The sequence below is a fragment of the Pleurodeles waltl genome, chromosome 4_2 (genome assembly GCF_031143425.1).
Source record: "Pleurodeles waltl isolate 20211129_DDA chromosome 4_2, aPleWal1.hap1.20221129, whole genome shotgun sequence".
NCBI lineage: Eukaryota > Metazoa > Chordata > Amphibia > Caudata > Salamandridae > Pleurodeles > Pleurodeles waltl.
This window is the reverse complement of record NC_090443.1, coordinates 411,166,247-411,180,270: the sequence shown is the minus strand read 5'-3', so window position 1 is coordinate 411,180,270 and position 14,024 is coordinate 411,166,247. Positions and strand designations below refer to the sequence as shown.

General features: G+C 43.6%; 1 protein-coding gene across 4 annotated transcripts in view; it reads left to right on the top strand.

Moving 5' to 3' along the window:
- Window positions 1-14,024, top strand: part of LOC138292816 (flavin-containing monooxygenase 5-like) — a 78,898-nt gene that overhangs the window by 44,707 nt on the left and 20,167 nt on the right. For all 4 annotated transcript variants that reach the window (XM_069231611.1, XM_069231609.1, XM_069231610.1 and 1 more), the window contains 2 exons: window positions 6,236-6,378; window positions 11,508-11,707. In XM_069231611.1, coding sequence (XP_069087712.1) covers window positions 6,236-6,378; window positions 11,508-11,707 — 343 coding nt within the window. The remainder of the gene's footprint in view (window positions 1-6,235; window positions 6,379-11,507; window positions 11,708-14,024) is intronic.

Below are 14,024 nucleotides of genomic sequence, written 5' to 3'. Positions count from 1 at the left end.
ATACATTATCACTCGCAAAATCCTGTGCCAAAATCGAGTCCGAACAGCATCTTCAAAATTCAGAAGCTCCCCTCGAACATAACTACTTGCTGTCAGGGAATAGGTAAACTTCAAAGCAAGGTTGGAAAATTAAGTAGATCGTTTTAAAGTGGCAGCCAGCTTGTGTATGCAGGGAGGGCGGATGGTATAGTGTGCATTGTGCAGAGAATAAGCTTAGCGCCTTGATCCAATGCTGAAACCCTTTCCTAGTTCCGGTTTAAGTACAGAGCACCATTTACTCAAACTCATTAGCACCTTCTCACCAACAAGCTGTGACTTGAAAATGTGCGTACATACAGGTCAAATTCCACCACTTGAACAAGTCATTTTCTTACCTGGCCTTAATTGATAAATGCCACACAAAAATACTCAGATAACATCATTTTAAATCCTTGGTGCACGCTATGGGCACAGTCAATGGAAATTGTGTAATTAGGACTCTTCTTCTTGCAAAACAGAATAACTGTAGTGTTAATAAATATTTATTCAACGAACGTTTATAAAATGTTTTGTAAAAGATGACCCTGAATCGGATACAAACGTGATGTACTTACTCTGAACCATCACCTGCACTTGGGTTAATCAGCTGACTTGTTTTATCTCATGGATTATTTGTCTTTTCGTCACTACAAATCACAAACAGGAGGCTAATATGATGTGTATAAACAATTAAATTCATCCTCAGGTAGTGAAGTCACAGGAAGCCTCCCTCAAACCAACCACGGTGAACATCAATATATCTTTCTGTGCCTGCAATTTGTTGCAAATCCTCAGTTCCATTTATATAAATTGTGTATCCACATACGTCCTTAATTAGGGCCTCCTTCGCTATCGGTTGAATATATCAATGCTTTCACTAGACCACCCATGTGTGTGCCATTGCTTCAATACGTTTAATACAACCGTACGAAGAGTTAAGGCCCAGATTTACAAGAAAATGACAGAGTGCGACGCTGCACCAAATTTGGCAGTGCTGAACTCCGTCATTTCAGAACGCAGGGATGCGCCGTATTAACAACAATCCGGCGCACCCTGACTTTCCCCCTGCGCCAGCGCTAAATTTGCTGCTGAGCGCCAACGAAGCCACCCTTGCACTATGGTGCAAGGATGACTGCGCTGTGGGGGAGATTGTTTTTGTGCACGAAGGGACACCTTCCTGCACAAAACAATCTTCAATGGCCTTTGGTCTTTCTATGAGCACATATAGAAAGAGCAAAATATGAGGACAAATGAAAGCATTTTTCCTTGTTGCACCATGCTAACGCCACCTCTGGGGTGGTGTTAGATTTTAGCGCTGCCTCAGGTTTACAAAAACTCGTAAATCTGGAGCAGCGTCAAAATACAATAGGTGTTGCTGTGGCACTTAACGCCACTTTGTAAATACGGTGCAGTGCATAGCACCACCTGAGCCAGTGACGATAGGGCCATGTAAATCTGGCCTTAAATGTCTAGGTAGGATGAATGTTAATGGGTGAAAACTTGGGTGGGTTGAGCTGCCAGGTGTGGGGTAACAGGGCAAGACAAAAGTCCTTGGGGCTGCATGTACAGATAATAATTATAATTGAAAAATGTAGGGGCATATTTACAAACTCCGGGGCACAGGGCAGTACAGCAACTGACCTTGCTGCTCTGCCCTGCACCACATGGAAAGGGCAGAAATTCACCACATTTACAAGATACTGTGCATTTCTGTCCTTGTTCCCCAAACTGGTGCCCAAATTGCTGCCTAGCGCCAATGCAGGCACCCTTGCACCATGGTGCAAGGGTGTCTGTGCTTTTGGCAGAATTGTTTTTGTGCAGGAAGGTGTCCCTCCCTGCACAAAAACAATCCTGGGATGCATTTTCCCCTTTAGAAAGAGGAAACAACACATGGACGTCAATTCACCAAATTTTCCGGAGGTAGTGAAACTGACACACACACACACTTTGACCTTCACTTTCACTCACACAGACAAATACTTTACACATACCCACACATTCACACTTACATACACTCTCTCACATAAACACACTCTCACCCACAAACATGCACACAACATACATTTAAAAGCCTTTTTACTTACCTCAGCTACCATGGAAGGGCACATCCCAGCTAACTGTACTGCCTTTTTGTTAAACTAATTGTGAATAATATTATTTATTATTATTCTTCACTATTAGTGTGACAAAAATTGACATAAAACAAAGGCTGTGGAGCCCCAACTGAAGGCCTGGATGCCACTGTGTTTCTGGCACTGAATTTGCCACCTCTGAGGCCAGGGGATGCAAAAAGAGTGCCAGGGGTAGCAAAGGGCAAGCCAGGTTCGCAGCTGCGACCCCTAAATGACCTCCATGAAACAAGGAAGAGAAATAAACATATTTCTCTTTGATGTGTCTGCCCTCAGGAGGACAGATTCTTGTAAGTGTGGGAATGCTTCAAAACCCATGGGTGTTGTGTGGGACAAGCCACTGCAATGCCCATGACACACCTCCCTGATGCAGTGGGACGCAATGCAGCAACTTGTGTTGCATTGTCTTACACCATATCCACAACGCCATGAAAAGCCACCTGGCTTTGCATGGCCTTGTAGAGATCGGCCTGCACTAGGCTTGTAAATATGCCCCTCAATGTTTTGGTAATGTTTGTCAGGCAGATCTGTTCTCAGCTATTTCATTGAGTACCCTTGCTTCATAAGGTACTTATGCCTCTTAAGATCTCACGTATAAATGCGAAGATCTCTCACTACGTCTCCGACCATGCAGGTGTGACATGTTCACTTTCCAGATCTTAACGTTTTTGGGGCAGGCTTCTCGTGTTTTCCGGATTACATTTTCATTACACCAGCGTAATCTTGAATAATTTCCGTCATTTTGCATTACGCTTGCTATGCAAAAGTCGCAAAATGACTGCGCTATGACATGTTATTTAATTTCACGTCCGTTTGAGTAGAAATCTTATTGTGGAAGAACAAGAATACATGAATGAAGTGAGCGCGAGTGCCTGCTGTTCGCTGCACTTGTAGGACATATTTCACTGTAAAATATAGTGCTAAATGCCAGGTGAGCCTTTTGCATACATTCACATATTTTTTCTGAAACGTTGTGTAATTACCCTAAAAGAAATTATGTGAATTTTGTCCACACCCCTAGTTTTTTTACTTTACTCATTTCAGTGGATGGAAGCATGTCCTGGGCTTTATCCTTCCCCAGAACAGGTACCTCTTACACACCATAAATACCTTCAGTCTGGCTTGAATTTTTTATTTTTTTTGCCTGTACTTCTAATGTACCTTTTGGAGCATCATTAGCAATGTGCTGCATCACCCTTGTGCCATGCAAGGGAGGTGCAAGGGCGACACAACACAAAAGTCACATTTATCTAACCATGCAAGGCCACCTTATGTGGCCATGAGTGGTTTAATAAATCTGGAGTAACACGGAGTATGGCAACGCAAATTGCTGCTTTGCATTACTCTGCCCTAGGGAGGTGCTTAATGGGTGAAGCGTGGTGTGTTCCCTCGCATCCATCCATGGATTTTGGCACATCCCCAGATTTACAAAGACTGTTAGACCTGGGAATGAGGCGCAATGAGGAGAAATAGCTTTATTTCTCCTCGTTGTTTCCTCTTTCTAGGCATTCTGCATTCCGCAGCACACTTAAAAAGAGAAAAATGCCTCCGAGGATTGTTTTTGTGCAGGAAGGTTTCCCTTCCAGGCTCCAAAATAATCCTGCCTGCATTGGTTCTAGGCATCCAAAAGGGCGCCAGCGCAAAGGAAAGGACATTAATGCGCCGTATTATGCTAACGCGTATTCCTGCCCTTTCCCTTTCACACAGCGCAGCAGGTGGCTTTCTGTGCTGCGTGAAAGTTTTATAAATATGCCCCTGTATCTATAGCCTGACATATAACTGAAAAAGGTAGGCATGACAGCTACCTTGTATCATTCTGCTGTTTTTTCATGCAGCTTCCAGAAGTAGGTCTTCCGTGCTATGTCTCCTGTCATAGTCAGTATCGTTGGTCCCCCTTTCCATGTCTGCTGCCAATTCTTGAGTGCTGTCAGGCTGTAATGAGTATGTGTGCTGCTGGCTTTTTGTATAAGGCATGGAGTTCTGGTATCCATATTTCAACGAATGGCGTGTGCTCCTCTCCTTCCTTTTTCTCTCCTATTTCCAAGACACAGATGTTCATCGTCTTCTGTTTGTTTGCAGTGTGCTCCAGTCTGCATTTGATCGCACAGTGCATTTTGTGAACTGCTGCACTGTGGTGTTCAGCAATCTCATCAGAGGTGGACTGCGGTTATATCGTGATACCGTGCATTCCACCCTCCAAGTTACGTAGCCTTTAATTAGGATTATTACATTTGATGTCACCCAGGCCAGTGTTATGTGTTTCATAAACATGTCAATCACACTGGAACTCGAAGGGCAACATTCTTGAGAAGACAGCGGTGCTCTTTTGCGAGACATAAGTCTGTTTTCCCTTTCTCTTCTCTTGTGTATCCAGTTTTCCCAGTTCTTTGTCTGAATGAAAGTAAGTGTGTACCCTGTGTGCTTCCGCTTCAGTCCAAAAGCACCGCTTTGCTTGTTGTTTCAGTCTTTTGTGTCTGTTTATGCACGGACGAAATGGACCATAGCCACTTTCCTCTGTCTAAAATGTCACAATTCCCTTTGCTGCTTCATGAATTGACTCTCGACTCTGAAAATGTCCCCTATTTTTCCCCAAGCTATTCTTTCACCCCACCCCACATCACAGTCTACTGCACTCTGCCTCTCCAGTGCAGTGTGCTGAAAAGATGAAGGCTCATATTTATGGGCTTTGTGGTGCTGCGCTGGCACCCGTTTTGCAGCCTAGCGCCAACGCAGGCACCCTTGCACCATGGTGCAAGGGTGCCTGAGTTGCATGCAGGATCGTTTTTGTGCAGGAAGGGACATTTATTTGCACAAAAGTATCCTGAGAGACTTTTGCCTCTTTCGATGTGTGCTGCATTCTGCAGCACGTATAGAAGGAGGGAAAAACAAAGAGAAACAAACATAGTTCTCCTCATCATTTCTCTCCTGGGGAGTTCTTGTAAATCTGAGAATGCGTCTAAATCCATGGATGCTGTGTGGAAATACCCATGCAACACCCATGAAAATGCCTCTTTGGTGCAGAGTAATGGATTCTTCTTGAAGAACTAGTCCCCGGTGGCATTTGTATCACTCTTTCCAGCAGCTCTGTGCACGTGCCATACAGGCAAACCAGATTTTTTCAAATATGTGCCCAATGGGAATTTGCCAGTGCGTACAAGAAAGCTGCATGTACGCCCATGCACAGCATACACAACAAACCAAAAGCTTTAACATGCCTCCTTAGTCGACGAAGGCTTTATATCCCAACTTAGTTGCTGCCTGCCTTGCTGTGACGCTTAACTTTTTTTATGCACAGAGCATATGCAAACCTGGCACCTTCCCATGGAAATAGTTTGCTAATATAAGAATGTACTCTGCGGTTCATAATTAATTCCCCATACTTAATGAAGGATTTTCATTACTTGAGCTACCAAATTTGCAAGAAGATGCTTGTTAGCCATAATGTTTTAATATTGATTCTATATGTGCTTATGATTGTTGAAAAAGGGAATCCAAACTAAGTTGTTCCATACTGCAATGACAAAGAATGCTCCAAAACATGCTAAAAGGGCGACTTTCCACGAGGTTATCCTAAACAGTCAGAAATGATAGGTGGGCGACTGACATGCTCCATAATACCATGACATAAATAGAACACCAGAAAAGAGACATATTGCTGCACATTCTGTGGTAGGAATATTTACTCCATGATGTACCACACACCGAATGTAAGCACCCTTAAAAAGTACCTAATCTCTCCTAGTTCCAAAATAGGAGTTTGTTTCAGAAAAAAAAATGGCTCCTACGTGTAGGAAGGTTTCCCCCTAGGCTTGGTGGCCCTTGTTTTCCCAGCCTTCGTCAAGCCTGGTGAACTCATTGGTGACAGTCTTCCCCTAAACAGAGCGTTGTTTTCACCATGGTGACCTGATGACCCTTTGCCAGAGGGGTCACAAATTCAAGGGTTTTAATGGTGAAGCCAGCTGAGTCTCTGCCATGAGAAAACCAGCAGATCTCCAGCTCTAAATCTGGTGAGGGAACCACATGTTTGCCATTGTAAGACCACACAGTGAAAACCCGCCTGCGTGAGATTAACCTTTATTTCTTTCCAGGTATAGGAAAGTTCAAAGGCCAGTACTTCCACAGTCGGGACTACAAGAACCCTGAGGGATTTAAGGGGAAGCGAGTGGTGGTGATCGGCATTGGGAACTCTGGTGGAGACCTTGCCGTGGAGCTCAGCCGGACAGCAGACCAGGTGTGGCATATATGTCCACTGTGTACAGCGCTGAGTACAGTGTGTTGGTATTAAACATAACATTGAATGAAAAACATTGTTAGACAGTCACGCAGAGTTGCTGAAAAAAGGAGTTACCAAGAAAAGCACTTATTATCATTAGTAACAATTCCAATGTTTCAGAAAAATACTTAGAGCAGTATTTCTCTAAAAACATTTCCTCAGAAAAGTGAAGTATTAAATTAGCTAGAAAGCACAGAAAATGTGTCTAAAATGTTTGGGGGGGGGTGCGATGGGAGGGGGTGGCATAACAAACAGTGGTTCTGCCTGCTGAATGAAAGATGGTGGTTGGTCTAGCCACATGTACAAGATGTGTTCTGAGGCATTGGTGGGATATAATATCACATAGAGGAGAAAAAAGGCGGATTCCTAAAATGACATGTTTGGAGGATTAAATAAAACCAACTGGACATGAAATTGTGGATCTTAGTGATAGCTAAGGTAGCTAAAAAGTCAAATTTTCACCTTGCAGACAGAGAAAAGGTGCCTGATACACTTTTGGTGTCCTTCCTTACTCTTAACGAACTGTGGGCCAGATGTAGGTAGAAACCAATTTGCGAGTTGCAAATTGCGAGTCCTTCCGACTCGCAATTTGCAACTCGCAAATTGGTATGCAGAAAGGTGTCTCAGACACCTTCTGCGACTCGCTATGACGTCTCAAAGACCCACCTCATAAATATTTATGAGGTGGGTCGCAGTACAGTGTGTTGGTATTAAATATAACATTGAATGAAAAACATTGTTAGACAGTCACGCAGAGTTGCTGAAAAAAGGAGTTACCAAGAAAAGCACTTATTATCATTAGTAACAATTCCAATGTTTCAGAAAAATACTTAGAGCAGTATTTCTCTAAAAACATTTCCTCAGAAAAGTGAAGTATTAAATTAGCTAGAAAGCACAGAAAATGTGTCTAAAATGTTTGGGGGGGGGGGGGTGCGATGGGAGGGGGTGGCATAACAAACAGTGGTTCTGCCTGCTGAATGAAAGATGGTGGTTGGTCTAGCCACATGTACATGATGTGTTCTGAGGCATTGGTGGGATATAATATCACATAGAGGAGAAAAAAGGCGGATTCCTAAAATGACATGTTTGGAGGATTAAATAAAACCAACTGGACATGAAATTGTGGATCTTAGTGATAGCTAAGGTAGCTAAAAAGTCAAATGTTCACCTTGCAGACAGAGAAAAGGTGCCTGATACACTTTTGGTGTCCTTCCTTACTCTTAACGAACTATGGGCCAGATGTAGGTAGAAACCAATTTGCGAGTTGCAAATTGCGAGTCCTTCCGACTCGCAATTTGCAACTCGCAAATTGGTATGCCGAAAGGTGTCTCAGACACCTTCTGCGACTCGCTATGACGTCTCAAAGACCCACCTCATAAATATTTATGAGGTGGGTCGCAGTTTGCGACCCCATAGCGAGTCTAGGCACTCACGGGGATGGTGGCCTGCTGGAGACAATAGACCACCATGTCCGTGACTGCTTTTAAATAAAGCAGTTTTTTTTTTCTCTTTACAGCCCGTTTTCCTTAAAGGAAAACGAGCTGCAAATAGAAAAAAATACCGAAACCTTTTTGTTTCGGTGTTTTTCAGAGTAGGCAGTGGTCCATAGGACCACTGCCTGCTCTGAAAAAACATTATTGTGAGCATTCACAAAGGGGAAGGGGTCCCCTGGGGACCCCTTCCCGTTTGCGAATGAGTTACCATCCACTTGAAGTGGATGGTAACTGCGGGTTGATTTGCGACCGCTTTCGCGGTCACAAATCAACCCTACATCGCTGTGCGACTCGCAAATAGGTAGGGAACGCCCCTTCCTATTTGCGAGTCTGAAACACATTTTACGAATCGGTACCGACTCGCAATATGTGTTTCAGCATCGCATGAGGGCATTAGCGCCTCTCAAACGGCGTTTTTCGCTGTTTGCGAGGCGCTAATGCCTTCCTACATCTGGCCCTAAGTGCATTTACCGTTTCACCTATTTATATAGCAACCTGTAGATATTCGGGGATTCTTATTCGGGTCTGTGTTCTCGGCTGCTTATGTTTTTCACCAATTATTTTTTATAGACTGCATTTTAAAAAAGGTCTTTGATGCCACGGTATATAGTGCACAGGAGGACACAGGCATGTTAAAAAACATCAATGGAGGCCTATCTAAAAGTTGAAATAAAAACTGGAGAAAAAAAACTTCAGATGAGTTTCCAGCAGGTTAACCTGACTATTTGTCTAGTTATTAACTGTCCATTCTTAGCCTTTTTGAACAAGCCTAAGATTTGAAAATTACACCACTGGAATTATGGGCCAGATGTAGCAAACTTTTTGCACATCGCAAACAGCGAATTTCGCTGTTTGCGACGTGCAAAAAGCACATCGCGATGCCCAATCCCCATTTTGCAAGTTGGTTACCGACTCACAAAACGGGACTGCGAGTCGCAATTAGGAAGGGGTGTTCCCCTTCCTAATTGCGAGTGGCAGCACGATGCTGCATTGCTTTGTGAGCGCGAATGCGGTGGCAAAGCAATCGCAGTTACCACCAGTGTCACACTGGTCGTAACCCATTCCAAAAGGGAAGGGGTCCCCATGGGACCCCTTCCCCTTTGTGAATGGCATGAAAAACAGTTTTTCAGAGAAGGCTGTGGTCCTAAGGACCACTGCCTGCTATGAAAAAATGAAACAAAAACGTTTCATTTTTTAGTTTTGTAATGCATCTCGTTTTCCTTTAAGGAAAACGGGCTACATTACAAAAAAAGACTGCTTTATTTAAAAGCAGTCACAGACATGGTGGTCTGCTGTTTCCAGCAGGCCACCATCCCTGTGAGGGCCGCCACTCGCAAGGGGGTCGCAAATTGCGACCCACCTCATTAATATTAATGAGGTGGGCCTTTGCGACCCCCTTGCGAGTCGCAGATGGTGTCAGGGACACCATCCTACATTCTGGATTGCGACTCGCAATTTCCGTGTCGCAATCCACATTTTTACTACATCTGGCCCTATGACTGGTGAAACAGATAAGCTTTTATCTTTAAATGTGAAAGGCTCACTGTTTGATCTGAATGTTTTGGTATGAGGAGGTAGCAGCATAAACGCCTTCATTAATGTCAAGTTAAAGGATATGCAGTGAGATATTACTTTGGTTTCGTGAATAGCGTGCCTCCACCGTTGATTGTTTTGTGAACCATACACAGAATCTTGAATTATATTCTCTGGCAGATTGGGAGCCGAGGGGGCATAGAGAGGGTAAGCGGAAAATACTGCATTTAACTTAGTCCTAACAGTATCAGAATGGCGCGTTCTGCAGCCATTGCAGTTTTTGGAATAAATATTGTAGATCACCAAGATAAACCTCATTGTAGCATGACAAGACAAGTGGCATGGCAGCTATCACACATTGTGGGTAGTCTAGGTATACGAAATCCTGCAAAATAGTGATAGTAGAAGCCTGACTTTGCAGAAGTATTAATTTAACCCTCGAGCATGAGTAGGAACAAGTGGGAAGGAAGTAGAAAGGTGCTGAGCCCAGTTGCTACCCTCCTGACCTTGATACACCTTCAACAGTCTCTAGTTGTGCGAGGTATCCATCTCCTATTTCGTTGATACCTGACAAAAGGGTATGTTTAGCCACCTTTTCTACTGCTTGTAGTTTGATTAAGAGGCATCAATGGTGAAGTAAGTCTTGTGTTAAAGTATTTTCTCTGGCGGACTTCAGCTCTCAGTCTGGCTTTGATGAAGTGATTTGGTTTGAGAATGACCAAAAGGCTGTATGGAAGTTCAATTGGAGGTTGAATTCCCCAGCCTACTGGAATAGCTCCCTGTCTGTAAATGTGGCACATGAATAGCAATATTTTCAGGGAATGGGTAGTAGCAGGTTACTGGTATGATGCACCGAGGGAATTGGCACCTTTATGCTTATGATGGCGCAGGGTCAAATCTGAGCTATCTGATGATGCCATACACTAATATGCCGGGACTCTGTAGTCTTCCACAGGGCATTTCATTGGTGAACTAAGCTTCATTCCTCATCAGATGGTAAAAACGTATTTGAAGCACATCTTCCATCCCAAGATTACAGAGAAGTTAGGTTGACCTCAATGACTCCTCAAAAATAGTTAATCATTGAATCCTCATTTGGTGTTATATCAATAGATCACAAAATAGACTAGTAATCAAAGCGCTTTTTGTGTGCAGCATTTTGCATATTACAGGTTGTTGCATGTTCCTAAGAGCCACCATGTTTTGCAAGGGAAGTGAGACACAAGGGTAGGTGATAAGCCTAGCATCAAACAGTTTGGTCTAGTGGGGAAATTCAGGATTAGAGCTCAGGGTTTCCGGTTTCACAATGAACATACTACTAACTAGACCGTGGGTTAATGTCAGTAGTATGCTTTGCAGCAATTTACTGGCAGTTTGGAGTTTCAGCAATCAAAGTAATAACTCCATGCATAAATTCTCCCGTCACGGTGATCAATGCCATGAGAATTGATAGTAGAATATGTAGGATTTCTTTTTAAAATGATAACCACCCAGTGCATTGAGTACTTTCTCTATGTAGATGTGTAAATAGCTGTATGCAGACATCCAGCAAAATGTTTTGACCCATAAGACACTTAGAGGTTCAACATAATAAAGACGTGCCTGCTCATTACTGTTTGAAAAGTAAACTTAATGTAATGTATTATATAAATTACGATCCAGAAAGCTCAGCTTCGTCTCCAGCCCTGCATTGCTCTATAGGACGCCCTGTGCTTGTGTCAGGCTTAGACACACACATGTTAAGGTATTATCCTGCAAGAAGAGGGGGTGGTAGAAGAGTGGGAAGGATGGTAATCTATACTTGGTGGGAAAACGCTCCGGACTGCTTTCCAGGTAGAATAATAATAACAATATCAGTAACTGAATTTAAAAAGAATCGTGAAATAGACACAAATTAATACTAGCATGAGAACAGAAACAGGGCAGGATATTAAGTGGGAGGTTGGCACTGTGTCATGTACCGTAACGGGCAGACTAGCTGGACCTGGCATTCAGCACTCAGTACATATGCATTGATACTTTGGTTGTCCTGGTGAACTTTCCCCCTTTTATCCGGGTTAGGTATACCTCAGTACCAGACGTGGCTCGTGGATCGTGAACCGGGTGGCCGATTATGGGTATCCAGTGGATATGTTGACCTCCAGTCGCTTCCTTGGCTTTTTCAAACGCACACTTCCCTTATCCGTGATTAACTGGCTGGCAGAGAAGAAGCTGAATCGGAGATTTGATCATGCCAACTACGGCTTGAAACCACAGCATGGGTAGGTGGGACTCAAAAAGATGTGACACAGCAGCACACTGGCAGCTATCCACAACATTGTGGGTGGATAAAGGTTGGTGCAAAGAGTAATGTTTTGCAACCCAAAGTGATAATCAGATGCCCTCTGCAGAGCTAGAGGTTATGAAAGTAACATTTGCTTCTCAGTGTGGAGGGATAATGTCACCTAGCCTTCCCTTACTATACACATCGTCACCACACATCAATGCATGTTACATTAAAACATTCATGCACTTTTCGGAGCCACAGCTTTAACCATACCTCCCTAAATAACATCTACCAATGTGTCACAGTAGCATTCCCCAATAGCGTCTACAATGACATAACCCACTCCGTGGCCTCCTCTCCCATCTCAGTCACCATCATAGTCATTTCAGACTTCGTTTGGGACTTGAGAGTCTTCATGGTTACTCACTGTCCATTTCCCGCTAAAGAGACCTCGATTTTCACTTCTGCAACCCAAGCTTTCACCATTGCTATTGCCTCTCATCCTTCAGTTTGCTTTTCTCATGCTCATCTTTCCAGCTGCAGTTTTCTCTTTTCTCTAAGCTATATCTTTCAATTTCCTGTTACCTCTCCTCCGTCAGTTTCCTTTCCCACTCTGCAGCTTCCCCTTAGCGCTCCCATCTCCCACCTTGAAGCTTACCTGCTCCGTCTCACCTCACCTTCTGTGCCTCCACCTCTTTCTATCCTGCAGCTCTCCTTTGTTCCTCCCAGCTCTCCTCCTTTATCGCCCCTGCTCCTTCACGTTTCCTCCTGCACGCAGAGCTTATTTGTGTCGCCTCTGTCTACAGATCTCTTCTTTTCTCCTCACCACTCCTTCTCCTGGTCTAAGTTTGTCCTCTCTCTTCCCGCAGCTCTCCTAGTCCGTTCTCTTGAAAACCCACCTCTTCCTCTCTGCTTTCATCCTGCAACTCTCCTTTCACGTGCCTCCTTCCCTGTTCAGGGTATTCCTTTCAATCTGCTCCTCGCCCTTCAAGCCACTATCGCTTGTCTACTTGATGCTCTCCCTTGCCCCGGCACTGCGTAGAAGGCAGCTTTTCCTTTTGCCTTTCTGTTTTCTTGCTCGATTTAATTGGCAAACTATTGCACATATCTCATCTCCAGTGTTCAAGTCCATTACCTAATATGAGAGCCAAGTCCCCAGAGTAAAGATCCACATCCCTATGAGGAAGTTAGAACTATCTGTTTAAGCCCCCACCACCTGCTTCTCTCCGCTACCAGAATCAATAGGTTTCACCTTTTTATTCGTTCTGGTCTCACCTGTGCAAGGTTCCTGAGCACAGGCACCCTCGATGGGGCAGATCTACCTTCCTCTAGGCAGATCCTTTCTTTTGCTTTCAGGGATCTGAGATAATCTGATGGTTTTATGGTAATGCTAGTCAATTGGTCACTTAATAAGAATATTTTTGTGGTATGGATTCTTCAGAGATTCGACTAATCATTACCTTTTATGCACCTGGAATAAAGGACACGGCAGTTAACAAGCACCAATGATTCTTTATGCTGAGATATATAGGCACACAGGACCAGTCTGAAAATCAAACTGTAACACTGGAGAGTGATGGGTGAAATGCATGACTTAACCTCAGCCATTGGTACTTATTCAGGGTGCATCCCAGTCCATCGTTCTTTTGCCCACCATGTCACTTCAGACGCAAACCAGCCATATTCAAACTAGCCTTGGTCCTTCTCTAATAGGAACAGTCCAGCCAAAACTGTCAGGCCAGGTTGCTTCCGAACCAGAACACACACAAAAGCAGATTGGTTTTGGCCTACTTGAGCCTCGTTACTAGGGTGCAGCATGGTTCCAATGGCACAGTGAGCAAGGGATCCATGTCTGGGCATACCCGTCACACTTAGGGCATCACACTGAGGAATACAGAATAGTGATGGGTGGAATGCTTTAATTAATAACAAATAAGGGTAAATATTCAAGACCACATCCCAGTCAGTGAAAATCCACATCTACATTCTAGAAGATATATATCTTTATCTTCATGGTGTATCTTGACATGTATAGTCAGGTACATAGATTAGAGTAGTAAATCTGTACTAATATATTACAATGGGAGTCATTACTTTGGAGTCAATATTTTTTAGGTCGACACACCCATATCTGTTGAAAATACCAGGTTTTCTGTAGACCCATATAAGACTCTCCTAAAGAAGTTGATTCAGCTTGCACAGGATGTGTGCTTCTTACAGAAAAGCTCCTTACTCTTTAAGTCCAGCCTTTTGAAATGATGCAATGAAATCTAGGATCTGATAAAGAAGGACTATTTTAGGAGCAGAGAGAT